A 17726-nucleotide genomic window follows, 5' to 3' on the forward strand; every position below is an offset into this window, starting at 1 on the left:
CATCTTAGCTGTAGAGGGCAGTGTCACTGGCCCTCATACGTGGGATCCGAACTGGGGCCCTCTGCCATCCCAAGCCAGTTCTTAACCAACGTGCCACTTGGCCGGCCCAAGGCTATTTCTAATGCAGTTACTTTTCCACATTCTACCACCCGCATAGCCACCTAGACCCATCTCTTGATTTGAGAATTGCCAGTGAGCCTAGCATCACTCTGGGTCTCACAAATTAGATTCCAGATTAGTTTGTGAAATGGTTCCACTGGAGCACCCCTCCTCTCCTTCACTGAGCAGGCAGGTGATGATGAGCAGAAATGCTCAGCATGCTAAAGCTTTCTCCAAAGAAATTTCATCTCCAATTTTTTTTCTCTCTCTTCAACTTCGACCCTTTATAAGGCCCTCCAAGAATGGACTAAGATCTCCAAAAATGACTTTCTGGACACTTCTCTTGCAAAGCCTAAAAAAAATAAAGCACCAACAACCACATGTATATTTGATCAAGTACTGTTAATGGATCATAAATAAGTAGGTTCTCATCAAATCAGTAGACTTTCCTACAGAAACCAATTAAGTTAAATGTAGAACTCTTGAAGACACCCAGGGGAAAATGAGAGAAAAAAAATCTTAAGAGTTGGCTATACATGGGGTGTGACAGGAGATGCCTCAATGACTCAGGATTGAATGCTGTATATTTTCTCCAAAGGTGAAGAAGTGAGGAAACTTAAGACAGGCTGAATTCGCTTAAGTGGATTGGTTGGTATGACATAAAATTCTTCAGGACCTGTAAGGGTGTGATACCTCTATGTGCTACAAAAGCTCTTAAGGACTTTCCTGTTCCTTCATTTTAGAGAACTTTACTTTGCACTTGTTTCCATGTTTCACAATAAAGGCTTTCAAGCTCATTCCTTCCTCTGCCAAATCTCCAGTTCTTGCTCTCCACTCCTTCAGTTAAACAGAAAGGACAGTGGGACAATTTTAGGGTGTAATGAATAGGATAGCAATTTTTAAGTCTCTATTGACAGAGTTTTGCATGCTTAGTTTCATCAAACAAACTCAGTGACTATTTTTATTTTTTCTGCCAATCTTCTACCATTTAAGCAAGCTTTTGACTAATGAATTTATTGGCCCACTGTACTTTCATTTAGTTTCTGTGACTCTAATGTGCAGGATTGGATTAATCATAAGCCTTGTTTCATTCCTCTTCTTGAATGAATCTCTAATGAATATTTGTGAATACACCACCCCACTCCTAGATATTCGTAGTAACCTACATTTATGTCTTCCTGCCCTAGCCTGTCCCCCTGCTTCTTCTCCATAGAAAACCTCTATTCTAAATAATTGTGATTTGTCGTTATTATCCTTGGTAGAGGAAAGTTTTATCACCTTTGCCTAAGCAAAACATTTGTTCATTTTTAAACTTGGTAAAAATATCATACTGTATTATGTAGTCTACTGGGACTGTTTTTTCACTTATTAAAATTCACCCGTTACCAAATGGGCTGTAATTTTCATGAAGGCTGTCATTGGGTAAATACGTCTATCCATTTTTCCTTTCAATGGACATTTGGATTATCTTGTTTTTTGCTAATTCAAACAGTGCAGCTGTGTATGCTTTTTTCTGATATCCTGGTGCACATGTGCAGGTGTTCTAGGAGATATACCCAGGAGAGAATTGCTCATCTACAGGGATGTAAATAATCAACTTTACAAGTTAATGCTAAATAGTTTTCCAAAGGGATATACTAATTTAAACTCCCATCAGCTATGTGCAAGAGATCTCAGTCCACATCATCTCCAACGTTTGGTATGACAACTTTCAAATTATACTACTCATCAGTGGGGTGAAACGGTGGTATCAAATTGTGGTCTGTTTGCATTCCCCTCGTTAAGCCTCTCTTTGTATATTTATGTATGTGTCACATACTTCCTGCTCTACGAAAATACCTGTTCAAAGTCTTTTCTCCTTTTCTTGTAATTTTGACAGTTACATACTGTCTTGTTGCTTTTCATTTAAATTTTTATGTAGCTAAATTTATATTAAGGTTCATAAATTAAGATTCTGAATTTACTTTTTCTAGGTATGCTGTGTCCATTTTAAGAGATCTTTCCTTACCAACTTCAAGGTCAGCAAATTATTAACCCACATCTTATGACCATTCTGAAGTTTAACTCCTTCATTCCTCTGGATTTTTGTGCATGGCATGAGTTAAGCAAAGCAAAAAAGGTGGCATTCGCTTTTTAAAAACCCACAAAATCCTTAAGTATGTGTTACTTTTCTCCTTGACACAGTGAAAGTTCTATATGGTACCTGCTCCTAAACTAAACCAGGGTCATTAATGTGAAAAACCTGTTTTAATGGGTAACCTTTTTCCTTACTTCTTGCTTGGAAACAATCTGCTGAGCAGATTCACAAACCTCATTTTGCAGACTGTAGTTTAGAAATAGCGTTTTGGCTTGAAATGGTCTTAACACGCCCTTGTTTTCCCCAAGTAGTGTGTGTTCCCCCTGCCCCTACAGACTTCATAGTACGGACACTGAATCTTACAGCCCATGGGAGTTTTGCTGTTTTTTTTCTTGGGCTCCAACCTAAGAAATTGGTATCCTTGAGACTGGGTGCTGGGAATAGGCATTTTAAACAAGTTCCTCTCAGGTGATCAAAAACATTTGAAGTGAAAGACATAAGCCTAAGTGACTTAGAAAGCAGAAAATAACCTTTCCCCTACACTCTCAGAGCTCCTCACTTGTAAGTGCATGGAAGTTCTTTTAAGTTCTTTTATCTTGATGCCTTTGTACATGCTGTAAGCTCCATCTGGATCCCATTCATTCTGCAAATCTTGACTCAAGTCTTCTGAGAAGCCCTTAACAGTGGCTGGTTAAACCAACATCCAACAAAACATGTAAACACCTACTGAAAACACTGCTAGGTTTCTAAGTTCTGGAATTGGAAATAGACTTAATACTGACACCTTTAACATTAGACTAGTGAAGTGTGGGCTTGCAGAAATTTCATGGAATGGACTCAAATACAAAAAAGGTAATCAACTGAGTCAATGGGATCACCTAGGGTCAGTAATAAATAGCTGTGCTATTTAAGCATTCTCTTAACTTGGGTCTCTGCTCTAAAACACTTGCTTGTCCAGCATGATGGTTAGACGTTCTTATAAACTGGGTAACTATGGTCGTAATACAGGGCAGGTGCATATCTTTCAAATCTTCGGCCAATCATCAAGGGTTTTGCTATTGCAGTTAACTTCCAAGTTCTGAAATACATGGGGTTGACATTCATATAAAGTAGTTCACAGCATCCAGGTGAGTAGCATTCAGATTTGGATGTACGTGTGACATTTTTAAGGTCAGTTTTCGGGGGAGGGGGGAGTTTAAAGATTTTATTGGGGAATTGGGGAAGGGGAACAGCCAAGTTGTCCTTCAGTCTTAGCTGGGTAGCTCAGCTCCAAGTCCAGTTGCCATCCGGTCATCCACTGGCAGGAAGCTCGCGGCTGCTCAGCTCAAGGTACCGTGTTCAATCTTAGTTACAGGGGTGCAGCCCACCTTCCCATGCAGGAGTCAACCAGAAACCTTGTTAAGAGTGCATGCTCTAACCACTGGGCCATCTGGCCACCCTTCAGTAGCTCAGGGCAGCTCAGCCTAAGGTGCTGTGTTCAATCTTAGTTGCAGATGGGCGTAGCCCACCATCCCATGCAGGAGTTAAACTGGCAACCAACCTTGTTAGGAGCACGTGCTCTCACCAGCTGAGACATCCTGCCACCTTTTGGCAGCTCAGCTCAGGTGCAGTTCACTGGCCCATGTGGGAATTGAACTGGCGGCCCTGCTGTTCAGAGCTCACACTCTTGAGCAAGTTCTTACCAACTGAGCCACTTGGCCGGCCCATTGAATGTTATTTTAAATGCATTGGGTTGCCATTGACTTACTTAAAGCAGGGGAATGACATGAAATGCTTTGTTTTTGAAAGATTTTTTTTTTCCTGTGTGAAGAAATGAATTGCACAGTGGTAAAAGTGGAAATGGAGAATGGTTAGTTTATTATAGTATGCTCAGTAAAAAGTCATGCTTGGACCAGTGGAGCCACTAAAAAAATTTTTTAGCTTGGAAGTGAAAAGCATGGATGGAGGTGACAGAGGAGAGAATGAGACTGAGACCAGTTAGGAAGGCAATGGAAAACTTTATGTATAAGGTTTGTTAGAGCCAGAATTAAGAATGGAGGCGGTGTGAATGGAAAGGAAAAAGGAGAGAATGGGTTGCTCCCATCATCACCCCTGACCTGCAGGGTAGAAATAATGTTATCTGCTGATATCATGATGTGGAAATCCTTTTACCCTTAATTCAGGCTGAACTTTTTAAAGGGGAGCTTTTGCTAGGAAACTAAGCAAAAACATCTAGCATCTTACATTTGTTCATTGCATTATAGTTTTAACCAACTGAGCACCTTGGCCAGCCGTTTTTCAGGTTTTTAAAAGCGAGATCTATAATGGGTTCTCAAATGTCATTTTATCATCCAAGAGTACTGGCTTCCTTAGAGGCCTGTTGTGAAGTTTAAAAAAATCTCCCTAGACCCAGCAATCTTTTAGGTCTTAGTCTTTTAAAAGGAGAGCTAGTTAATCAGATTGTAACCTGTTACAAGTCACAGAAGTATCATTGATGTAATTTCACATTGAATCAAGAATCCAAGTCTAGCTATTTCCCAAGTGCCCAGTCTTAGCCACTGCCTGAACAGTAGATACTTCAATTCTACCACTATAATTTCCTATGTAGTTTATGACAAAACATAATAAATGTAAATTTTGACGTTCCAATACAGGAAATGTTAAAAGGCTAGCTCTGAGCACACAAGCATGAGTTAGAAAGTTCCTAACTTTGTAGGCTCTCAAGCAGTGACTGATACATACTTGCATCCACATAAAGCATCCTTCTGCCCTCATGTGGGTTGATATAAACCATTTAAAGATGCTTCCACCACTGGGAAGTCTCCAAGATTCTCGCACCTGCATTCAGTCTATGGAAGATTTTTAAATATTTCACCATTGATCGTTCCCAAATTATTCAATCAAGGTTTCATTCTCAAATTGAGGTCTGACCACAAATAATCTAAGATTGCAGATTCCAAATTGGCCTTGACTAGTTTAACATATGCTTTGAGGGAACAGCAGGATTGAGGACTGTTTTGTGGGGAAGGCATGAAGGAAAAAAAATTGAGGCCCTGTAGTTAAGCCACTAGACAGACATACATTCTTTTAATCCTCTTATAAGCACCCCACCCCCACTATTTCCATGATCTTTATACCACAAACTGAGACATTTAAAAAAAAAAAGCCAGGACCATAAGCCAGAGTTGCAGCAAAGTTCACATTTTTAACTAATCACACTGCTACTCTACTCTAAACGGACAAGTCTAAAGTGGGCACACATATGTATTTCTTAATTCCAATATTACATACACACAAAATACACTGTTGAATTCTCCAAATTCCTACATGTTATATTGACAAAAACAGATATGAAGCCTGGATTTGGGACAAAGAAATAAATTATAAAAATTTTTATTATTCAAATGCCAGGGCAAAAAAAAAAAAAATCTCAGGTTGGAATCTTCATCTATTGGGCACTATGTAGAAACATTAACAGCTGATATTAATGAAATATTATCACAATTATTTCAGAATCAAACTAGTTTAAATGATTGATGCACAAATAGGCAAATGTGACAAGCTTTAAATTTTACTCATAATTTACTTGAATGAGATCCATCTCCTGAGTCTAGCTAATTCTCCTTAACTATAAAATGATTATTTTATGTTCTTGGCCCAGGAGTCAAGAGAAATAACAACAATAATAAAAGAGTTGTGAGTGAAATGCACTATGATGTCCCAAATGCATGAGATCTTTTCTCCTTGAAAGGACCCCACGGCCTCCAGTGCACTTTTATTTGAGTGTAATATTTGAGATAATTGTCCCTAAGGGCTGATAATTCCCAAGTAATCTGAGGTCATAATAAAACAAGCAACAAAACAATATTTGGGATTTCGGTGTCTCACCCTTATCATCAAGACTCACTGCCTCCCATCATCAATATTTATTGAGCATTTACAGTGTACTAGGCACAATAGAACATACAACATTGTCCCTGCTCTTGAGGAGCTTACATTCTAAAAGAAAAAAATACACCTCTTTTAAAATGGTATTTTTGTTTGGTGTTTTCTGCAAGGTACTGAGGAAATAAGTCTATAGGGTGAGCTTTGGGTATAACTTAGCCCCATCATTATTTAGAGAGAGAAAGAGGAAGGATTTTAAAGGCAGACAATGACAGACCAGTCAGGATAGGTAGGGTTTAAAGGGAGATAACAATCTCATCAACTAAGGAGAATTGCTGCGGTAAATAGGATGAAGGAAAATAGTTTGTGGGATGCAAGCAAAGGAAGCAGGATATCCCTTAGACATTGAGTGGAGCCAGAAAGATCATGCGGCCTTTTTTCCCCAAGTACATGGCCACCAAGTACAAATGGCTGGTGACAAGACAGAAGGCTAAAAAAGGTAATCCTGTGCACCTGACAAATAGAAAGAGTAAACGATCAAAGTTGAAGGCAGGCTATAAGAGTATCAAGAAATTCTTAAAAACAAAAGTGATTTGGAAGCACAAAACTTACAGTTACTGCTACCCAATGCTATGATGGGCCAAGAACATTGTGGCTTCTGAAGTTAGAAAATGCCATTACTAAAATTTTAAATGGAACACATTACTTTTTTCCAATCAATCCCCCCACCTCAGAAAAAAAAGAAAATACTTTTTCAGGGTCTGGGGAGGGGGTAAGTGGGAAGTATGGGACATGGTTGGGAACAGTAGTAGTTATAGTAGTAGTATTTTATGATAAACTTTGTATTTAAACTTGGTAAAAGCCCATTAGCTGCCAAGAGGGAATAAGGAATAAATTTCCAAAAATGTACAATTTCCTTTAGAGAAGTTTCAGAACCAAAAGATTAATTTACATGAAAAGCTATAGAGAAAGTAGTTGAAAAGTCCATTCATAAAACTTTTATTCCACTTACATGAACTTAATACACGTGTTCTTAACAATTATACTTAGATTGTTCATGAAAATTTCATAAGACATTAAACAAAGCTAGCCATCATCTCAAGTTATTTCCCTGTTAACTATTTTTACAGCACATGCATGTTAGGCAAGTATCAAAAAAAAAAAAATCACAAAAGCAAAAAAAAAAACCTAAAAAAAGTTAAATACATGGGTTTTTTTGTTTTACTGCTGTGCTTGATATACATGAAGCAATGAATATCAAGCAATTCGTTTTACTGCATCTTTACTTGTACATTTGTTCTTAGGTTGCCTAAAACATTTTTAAATACAAATAAAATGAGTGTAGCAAAAATAATGAAAGCAAACAGCAGGTAACTTTACAAATAATGGAATGTGAACCGTTTCTGCCCTTCTCCAGAGTAAATTGGGTCATGACTAAAGGACACTTCTGCAGCTGTAGTCAAAGGTGTGCACAATGGACTGAGTGTTCCACAGACACATTCAACATGTGCCATCCATGGGATAGCCATCTCTACTACAGCCTTGTAAGTGCTCCAAACCTTAAAGTACCCACAATAACTACACCTATGACTGGAACCAATTATCCCTTTTGTTCCACACCAGGACAAACCAATATGTAGGCAGTTTTCTTTGCTTAGACATGGAAGCAGTTTTAACACTGGCCCTTGTGAAGCCACAATGTACCAAAAGTACTATGCCAAACATTTATAACTTGTATAAAAATTCCACATCCCCATATTGGCCACCTCAGGATGAAAACAGGTAACTCCCTAAATGTTAACTGGCTCTACTCCCCTAATATTAAACATAAAAACCACATGGGAAATATAGAAATTCAATAGAAGTAACATAAACCTGTCATAAACCGTAAACAAAAAACTATTTGTGGGACAGCATGGATGACAAATGGTCTACTGTGTAAATTTTAGAATGAGGCAGACAAAAGTTGGAAGGCAGGTTAATTTTCCCCTCCTTCTCCTGCTTCAGCTTCATCTCCTTGGGTATCCGATGTCCACAACTGGTAAAAGAAGGGAAGATTTTTCAGCATGTTTCAGTTTGAAAAATGTCTTAATAAACATACAAAGGTACGAGAATGCAATCATAGTTTTCGTTGATAGGCTTTCTTAAAAAAGTAGCAGCACTGAAGATCTTAATTTCAAGATATCACACACATCAATAAAATACATTTCTTTTCTAATAATTTTGTAAGAACTTTAAGTACATAGCAGAGACGTCTTCAAATAACGAAGTCAGATACAGGAAACTCTTGGTTATTCATAGAAATTAAAGAGAAAGTAGAAGAACTCATAGAAGTGCTAAGTATCAATAGCTATTAGATTGTCCTGAATAGCCCCAATGAGAAATGATGTGCAAATTTAGTGTGACTAAACCAGAATCACCTGATTTGGTCTATGCTCAAGCTCAGGTTGACTACTTTCCCTTGGTAAAACTTACACTTACTCCAAAAAGAAACCCACACTCCATGAAACCATGAAATTCAAGAGCCAGGATAACTGAACTAAAATACAAATTGAGTTTTTCAAATGTTTTTAGCTTAAAAAACATACCTTTGTGAATTTGTCTAATTCAAAATAGATAAACACAAAGCCTTATGGTCAGAACCAAATCTTATAACAGGTAAAAATGAATTGTTCCATAGTGCTATAACTATGGATTCTATTAATTTTTTTCATTAAGTTTTCCAGGTGAAAAAAAATGAATTCAAAATCATTTCAGATACCTCAAATATTAACATTTATTACAAGTCTTACCACTCTATAATAATTTTAGAGGTAATTAGAAAAGAATTGAATCAAGATACTCATATTTTATATTGCTTCTACACTGAAAAATTAGGTGGGAAAAAAATCTCAATGTTTTTCTATCTCCCAAATCACCCATTAGTTTTATTTATTTATGAACCAAATATATCTCTGGCCTGGAAAGGAGACTTCTTCCAAGGTCATAGTTAGCTAAATGACTTCTGGAAGTCTGTGTGCTCCTGTTAAACAGGGAGTTTTTATAAGACAAGATGAGATTACCTTCTAACATCTCATCTCTTTCCAGTTCTGTCAAGGCTTCTTGAACTTTCCATATACACATAAAAAATTTGATACAAGATATTCTTTCTTGTAGAAACTCTTTAGAACGACAACTATCTCAGTAGTTCAACCCAGGAAAAATATAAAGAATTCTTTAGATTAAAATTAACTATCAAACTGAAGTGCTTCTTTCATTTGATATAGATACAAAGATTCACTCTTTAAGAAACTATGGCTTATTCTCTTGATTAAAATAAAAATCTCACAGTGTATGGTGTCAGATAGATACTAGGGCTTATTGGGTGATTACTTTGTAAGTTATATAATGTCTAATCACTATGTAGTATGCCTGAAACTAATATAATATTGTATGTCAACAATAATTGAAAAATAAAAACACCCAGAACAGTGCCACAATTTGTCTTAGACAATATAGCTAGTTGGCTGAGCAGGTTTCAAGACTCTTAATCCAGGAGTCCTTTTAGGACATCATTTTTAAATGATATATATAATATTTAAGTAAGTCATTTTGTTGGCAATGCATCATGAAAATATTACTCACACATTTAATAAAAATCTCACAAGTTTTTAGGTAGCCCCCTAATTACATTTTCTAAAATAATTTTAAGTGTTTAATAAAAAACTAGTACATAATACTGTTTGCTGAGAATATTCAATGCTAGAATGTAGAACTGGTTCAGGAAATTGGCAATGGACTAGAAAGAAGCTACAAAAAGTGAAATGTATAAAATGATATACAGTCCCCAAGAGTAATGGCCCTAAAGCTAACAAAAACCAGTAGCACAACCAGATTATAATCCTCATTCCTAGCTCTTTACTTGGCACTTAGCAGATACCTGATAATTTTTTCACCCAAGCCTCAAAACTTCAAATTTAATATTTATCTGAAGGAGAAGTATGGGAAAACCTAAGGGACCAGAGAGACATACAACAAATTCCAATGTGTAGACTTTATTTGGATAATTCAAATAAGAAACTGTTAAAAAAAAAGGGAAAAATTTAAAAGACAACTGGAATTTGAACACTATTGAGATATTTAACATTATTAAGTTAAATATCTTTGGTGATATTGGCAATGTGGTGGTTTTTTTTTTAGTCTGGAGTATACCAAGAACAATCATGACCTTCCATACATAATAAATCACTTTTTAAAAACAGATTTCTATTTGGATTCTGTCGATTATCTGAAATTTTGTAACTGAAGTTATTAACACCCTCCCCTACCATAACTGTATAAATATGATAGCAACTTTATGGTAAAAAAAAAATAGTTTAATGAAATTTAAAGAGAACTTCAGTATACATACTTTTGATACTAAAAAACACTCTTCTGTGACTAAAATGGAAAAAAATGGAATCACCCAGATTGAAATGGAAAATAAAAGAGTCTATGTGATTAAAAGGCAAAAAAGCATGGATTACGAAATTATTTTAAAAATTAAAATTTTAACAAATCTGTAGCTAATGAAAGCGTACATTTTTAGTCTTTGGTCTAATATTTCAGTTAGTGTAAGGTAGTTTTCTTCAGTTTTAACATTAGATTGGACCTCATATTTGATTTAAATTAAAAAAAAGACCAGAAGTATCCCTTGTAGTAATCTATAAAACATAATCATCTAGTCAACCACATGAACCACTGACACAGTTATGTACTTACTGTCAAGTTGTCTCTCAGTAATTGCATTATTAGCGTGCTGTCTTTGTATGACTCTTCACTTAATGTATCAAGTTCAGCAATGGCTTCATCAAAAGCCTATGATTAAAGAAATAGTACATTTCAGTGCTCAAATAATAAGGATAACTATATTTCTATATAACAGGTAAAATACATACTGTCTTTGCAAGAGAGCAGGCTTTCTCAGGGGAGTTCAGAATCTCGTAATAGAACACAGAGAAGTTAAGGGCCAGACCCAATCTGATAGGATGTGTTGGTTGCATTTCCTTTTTGCTGATTTCAAAAGCTTCTTGGTATGCTTGTTGTGACTGATCCACAATCCCTGGATAATAAAACACACCAAATGTACTGGTAAAATATGCACTTCATCTTCAACCCTCAGGCCAAACCATTAATAACCAATGATATCCTCTATCTTAATTGAACAAAGTTCTTAAATTTAAAAAAGTAAGCTTCTCCTGGAATACCACACTAGATATTGGTCAATGTTAAGACAGAAATAACTCTGTAATCGTCGCAGTATTATTATATTTTATTAGTTTGCATGCTCTACAGTTACTCTGTGACTACTATTTCTTAAAATTATGAGGAAACATTCCTATGCACAAAACTGGCTTTTCAGCAAGCATACATTTTAGAATACCAACATTAGGTAGTAGATATATTATTGGGTTGTCGGAAAAGTCATGATGAATTTTTGCCAACGAAAAGCATAGAAAAAATAACATCATGACTTTTCCGACAACCCAATATATTCTCAAGACTAAAAAAAGAGGAAAAAGTGCATTACTGCTCTTCCTTTAGTGCTCTAAGCAATTCAAAACAACAGAAAAACTGCTTTACCCTTCAGAAAGAGACCACTTCCATACTATGTTATTTTATACAAGTTAAACAAACAGGTTGAAGAAAAACAGCATACCTTTCTTGTCATCACCAGCAGCAACCTCAGCCAAGTAACGGTAATAGTCTCCTTTCATTTTCAAATAGAAGACTTTGCTCTCTGCTTGTGAAGCATTGGGGATCAAGAATTTTTCCAAGAGAGACTTGGGAAGAAAAGAAACAGTCATAAGAATAAAATATTTACAAAACTGAAAGCCTCTGCATTTCTTAAGGAGCATACTGTAGCCTAAGTTATAAAATTTTATACCCAGTCATTGCCAATAATACAATTGTTGAATGCAGTAAGCTCATGAATTTGTGGTTTAAAATCAGAATGCTTTAAATTGCAATACTAAAAATTTGAAGTTATTACGTTTATTATTTAAGGTTTATACATTTGAATATCTCCTCCCCTACAGTGCTATCTATTTACATGCCAATAACATTTTCTAACAAGTTGGCAAATTTTCCATTTTTCAAGGTAGTCATATTAGAATGGAAAGAACATAAAGAGATGAACCTTTTGGGACTCTGGAGAAATAGAACTTAAGCAGAAACCAATAATGTCATAGACACTACAGAGTCCATTACAGAGGAAAACAGAACAAAATTAACTTCACTTATGAGAACACAAGTCAAGTAATACCTCACAACAGGTAAAAGGCTGTTCAAAGTAAGTTTTATTTTTCCTAACTAAGTTAAGACAGTGGTAGAATTATGAGAATTACAGATCCGAAGAGTAAACCTTTGATTTCATTAAAATGATTTTTAGCTAGTAAGTTACATGTTTTACAGATCACAAGACAACAGATAAAACTTCATCCTATATAATTTTAACACTATAATAATCTAAACTGATTTAAATCCTAACATGCTAATAATTATATCCTACAATTGATTTAAAGCAAAAACATGATATCATCAAATTAGGAGGGAGAAGGAACAATAAACTAGCGATCCCCTTCCCTTTTAAGGAGAAAAAAAGGTATTTCCAGTAGTAGAATTAGGCAAACTTTTTTTTTTTTAAAGAACTCTCACCCCCCCCCCCCTTTCCTCTTACTAAACATAATCTAGGAATCAAGATGAAAGTGAATTTTCAACTGGGCTTAGCCCCAAACAAGTCATTTTTACAAAGAAAAAGAGTATCTAATTCTTGGTTTCTATTCTTCTTGCAGTCAGTCATTCAGTAGTTTGCAATCTATACAGCACCTACTTATATGTAAAATAATTTGAAAAATGCTTTTAAATAACCCTTTGTATGTTTACCCCGTTATGTTGCAATGGTGGGTGGATGAATAAATTTTAACCCAGCTTCTCCCTCCTTTGTAGAAAATAACCTCAAGACGAGCCCAGGTGAATTAGGGAGTGGGGCCAAGTTGGCAGTAGGGCTATGCTACACTGTATATAAAAAGGGACTGGAGATGACAGTCAAGTCAACCTGAAATGATGTCTCCTGAGATTATTAAATAATATTTAAAACTACTGGCCTGATATCAGAAGAGCACTTTGATTAAGATAACAAAATCTTTACTACACCACACCCACAGCTTCATACTCAAAGAGATCTCAGCTGCAAGTGTTCGGACGTTTGAGCAACATGCTTTTTGGGGCACGAACACTCTGGCTGCTCTTTGGGGGATCTGCCTCAAACAGAAGATAGCTCCATTTAATATAGTATAAGTGGATGTTTTTTCACTTAAGAAACAAATGACAGAGGTCTTTTCAGGTTTTATATCTTAATACAAAATACATTATTCATTCCACTATGTGAGATGGTATAGCACAGTGGCTTTGAAGTTGGTCTAGGTTTAAACTGCGGCCAACTCCACACTTTTAAAGGTAATTTCTATTTCTGATTGGCTCGGCTAAAGATTCAACTATGAAGTCTAAATAAAGAAATAGTGTATATGATTAACCAGAATTCACAAATAACTTCCAATTAAATAACGGGAGGAAATTTCTAAATTTAAAGAAGGCTTCGTATACAATTAAATTGTGAACTGGCTCATTTACATATATCTAAGATTATACTAAGAACATTTTCAAACAAGTGACAATAACTAAGCCCAGCCATGAAATCAATTCCCTTCTTAGGCATTCCTATTTCATATTTTACAGCTTCAACATATTTTTACGTTCACTTATTCTCCAATACTTAAATGCCACTGTGCTAGACACAGAATATAATGGTGAGCAAGGCAGTCTCTAAGTTTGTGGATAATTGGTCTAGTAGGGAAAACAACAGAAACTAAGGATAACACTGCCTAGTCATGCCCTTCACTCTGCAATGTATCCTCTATATATGTAAAGACATAAACATGTCAAGTTAGTTAAGGGTGAATCACTTAAGATAAAACTTTGAAGTATACATCAGAAAATGTGTAGAAGTTATTTAGGCAAGCTGTCAAAAAATGTTACGAGAATTAGTAATCCATCTTTTATGAGTAATTTCTGTATCCCTAAAAACATTGTTTACACTGAGGTAATTCACACAGAATTTTTTAAATAGCAGTTAAGTACTTCTTCTCCCAAGGTGAACAATGAATTAGCTATTACTTCTGATTAAAACATTAACAACAAAAATAACTTTAAAGCTATGTAACAGGACGGTGAGATAACAGTAGTCAGGCTGCTTATTGGCCTAATGATGGACCAAAAGAAACAAGTATCAACTGTGCAAATATTTCTGGTGAAATGCTGACTAGAGTAAGTTGAGAACACAAACTCATCAAATTGTACACATTAAGTATAAGCCTTTCTTTGTCAATTATACCTCAATAAAGCTGTTCAAAAATAAATGTAGAGAAAGGGTAAATGTGTATACTTCTGTCTACTTTCCAGTGACATAAAGCTAAGAACCATTAAGATTTAAAAAAATAAAAAGCAAGAAACACTGGATGAAAGATTAAATTTAAAGGGCTGACCCTTTGGTTCAGGAAGCTAACTATGAAAGAACTGTGGTAGACTGTCTCCAAAGATGGCCTCCACAAATTCCCCTGCTAGTCCTGTTCACGTATGCCACTGCTTCTCCTGTTAAGAGGTAGAATTTAGTTCCTTTCCCCTAGTTTTGACCAACACAATGTGGTGGAAATGACTGCTGTTCCAGTTCTGGGCCTAATCCTGAAGAGGACTCGCAGCTTCACCTTTTGCTCTCTTGGAGCCCTGAACTAGCATGTAAAAAGTCAAACTACCCTGCTGGAAAAAGAGGCGAAGCTAGCCCAAGTCATGGGAGATGTTAAGTGAAGCCATTGGGATATTTCAGCCTCAGCCGAACACAGAGCAACAAGTGACCCCAGCTAATACTATGTGAAGAACTACCCAACAGAGTCCAGACAAGCCACCGAATCCCAAGAAAGACTAAATCATGGGTGTCAAGTCACTAAGTTTTGATTGGTTTGTTACGCTATCAACAACTGAGAAAAATCATAACATTATTTAAATAATAAACATGACATTTGACACTTAAATTAAGCACATTATATGGATTTTTTTTTTTTTTTTAAAGCTGAGCCATCCTGCTACCTGTTGGCAGCTCAGCAGCTGCTCAGCTCAGGCTGGACTCGAACCGCTGTTGCTCAGAGCTCAAACTCTTGAGTGAGCTCTTAACCAACTGAGCCACTCGGCCGGCCCTTGGATTTTTAATTTAATCCTTCTATAACTTTACCTGTGAGTCAGAAACTACAATTATCCTATTTTGTAAAGACAATGGGGACCAGCAATGTAATGAAATGTGTTTAAAACCACAGCTAACTTATGAAGATGCAATTCCAACTAGATAATCCCACCTGTACTAACATCATGCTACATCTTTTCTGCCTCAATACGGTGATATGCCTACTGAAAAGGATTAACATGATTCCAAGACATTAATAAAATTAGAAACTAAAGAAAATAATTCAGTTCCACACCATGCTAATGAGACCAAATCTAGAGTATACTGTTCCTCTAAAAATGTGTCAAGACAGGAATTTTTAAACTGGAGATTATATCCAGGAAAGCAAGCAAAAATGATGAGGAAACTACAAACTGTCATCAAGATTGAAAGAATATGACATGAATGGCTCCAAAAGACAGGACTAATTAAGTTTAGTAAGAGGCAGATTTCTGTTCAATATGAGAAAACTTATATGAGTAGTCCAAACTTGGAATAGGCCACCCAATCAGATAGTGAGTTCTATTTTTACAGAAATTTTAAGGAGAAATGAGAATCACTTGGATATTTTGTAGAGAAATAACTCAGGTGAGGTCTCATTAAACTCTAATTGAATTACCATCATTATAACACTATGTTAATTTGTCAAATTGACCAAAGAAAAATAAAAGCTCAATTTTCCAGATTTGGAAGCCAGAGGAAAGAGAAAATACAGGGAGAAGACCAAGATGGAATTAAGAATAAAGGGGGTGAAAAAGGAAGCAGCACTTAATCAGAAAGCAGCAGTGACAGGACAAAATTTGGAAGGAAATGGAAGATAAAGGACTTACAGCTATTTTCAAAATGTACAAAAACAACAGAATATGCTGCTAAACATACAATGCAAACTCCTAAATTTTATTCATTTACAGTAGTACAATGAAAACAATGATATCTCTGGGACATTTAAAAAGGAGGCAGCATTATACAAGTAGTAGATAAGGAACATCACAACTTCAACAAAGGTTAGGCCGACTACTGATGTCCCCTCCACTTGTAAAATTCTTCATGTAACATAACACGTTAACTTTCTAATCTAAATGTAATTTATACTGGAAAAGGACTTTCAGGTCAAACAGGAAATTTACAATATCTTACACTCAGCACCAAACTAAGGCTACAATGTTAATCTGTATGATTCTTGCTGAAATATAATCTGATGTAGAAATTCGCAGTATTTCCTCAAGCAATTCAAATACTAACTGTGCGAAATATTTCTAATGAAAGGCTTATAAACTGAAAATCCATCTCTATTTTAGTGATACATCTCCTTTCACTGGTCCTTTAGTTAATGATTATAACCTGAAATTAGGAAGAGTGAAACATTAAACCTAGGTAAAAACTGGACTGTAGAAAGCACCTGAAACATCAAAGCTGCTGCCTGAGCTGATGGTACTTCTTAGAGCAACAGCTTGGTGTAACAGAAATAAACTCTAAAATCAGGCTGACTTTGAATTCCACATTCATCATTAACTTTGAGATCGCAGAGCCTTAACTTTGTCATTATAAAATTAAAATGAAAATCTACTTCAAAAGGCTGCCAAGAGGTATAAATTGAGAGTAGCATTCTACTTAGATATAAGATATGGGAACCTGGACATTCAAAAAGCTGCTTTAATGCTTTTGTACTCTCAATTTTAGTACTTTACTCTGGGCTAAGTAATCCACAACTCCTACAACTACTAAGAGCGCTAAAATAATGTTCAAAAAACTTTCATTTAAAAACACAGAATTAAGTCACGTCAAAGGTGAAAAGATACTTAAGTCTTATTCTTTTTTACAGCATACTTGTAAAGGGTACAGACTATGGAGACAGGCCACCTACTATGTAAATTCAAATCCCAGTTCACTGCTTACAAGGTATGTCACCTTGACCAAGTCCTGGACTCTCCCTGGACCTAGATTTCTCATCTGTAAAAGGGCAGTAGTAATAAATACAATACACAAGATTGTTGTGAAGATTAAATGAGTTTATATATATATAGAAAGTATTCAGAACAGAGTATTATCATTTGAGGGTAAACAGTAGCACATTTATTCCCCTCAGAAACATGTAGTTTGAGTCTCAGAACTAGCTCCACAATTAAAACATCCCCATCATAAACCCTGTAACACAGAGGATAAAAAGGAAGATCACCATCGTACTGAAATAAGATTTCATACAAACAAATATATTTAAATTTTCTTTTAACTATTAAGTGAATTCAAACAGGCTGATATAAAACAGAATACTGTACATGGTTGTCTGCATACATCATAGAAAACATAAACACCAGAATCCTGAGTAGGTGCTGATGGTGGGAACTGTAGGGCCAAACTTTCTCAACAAGAAACTGGGGACCACTAAGGCTTAATGAA

At 35.8% G+C, this 17726-nt stretch overlaps 1 protein-coding gene across 1 annotated transcript in view; it reads right to left on the reverse strand.

The window, feature by feature from the left end:
- Window positions 1–6022: 6022 nt before the first annotated feature.
- The window catches only part of YWHAZ (tyrosine 3-monooxygenase/tryptophan 5-monooxygenase activation protein zeta), a 36453-nt gene continuing 24749 nt past the window's right edge, over window positions 6023–17726 (reverse strand). Inside the window, exons 3-6 of the mRNA XM_019642546.1 lie at window positions 11718–11841; window positions 10957–11120; window positions 10781–10876; window positions 6023–8078 (exon numbers count right to left, since the gene is read on the reverse strand). Coding sequence (XP_019498091.1) covers window positions 8019–8078; window positions 10781–10876; window positions 10957–11120; window positions 11718–11841 — 444 coding nt within the window. The 3' untranslated portion in view covers window positions 6023–8018. The remainder of the gene's footprint in view (window positions 8079–10780; window positions 10877–10956; window positions 11121–11717; window positions 11842–17726) is intronic.

This window comes from Hipposideros armiger, unplaced genomic scaffold (assembly GCF_001890085.2).
Source record: "Hipposideros armiger isolate ML-2016 unplaced genomic scaffold, ASM189008v1 scaffold_70, whole genome shotgun sequence".
Classification (NCBI taxonomy): domain Eukaryota; kingdom Metazoa; phylum Chordata; class Mammalia; order Chiroptera; family Hipposideridae; genus Hipposideros; species Hipposideros armiger.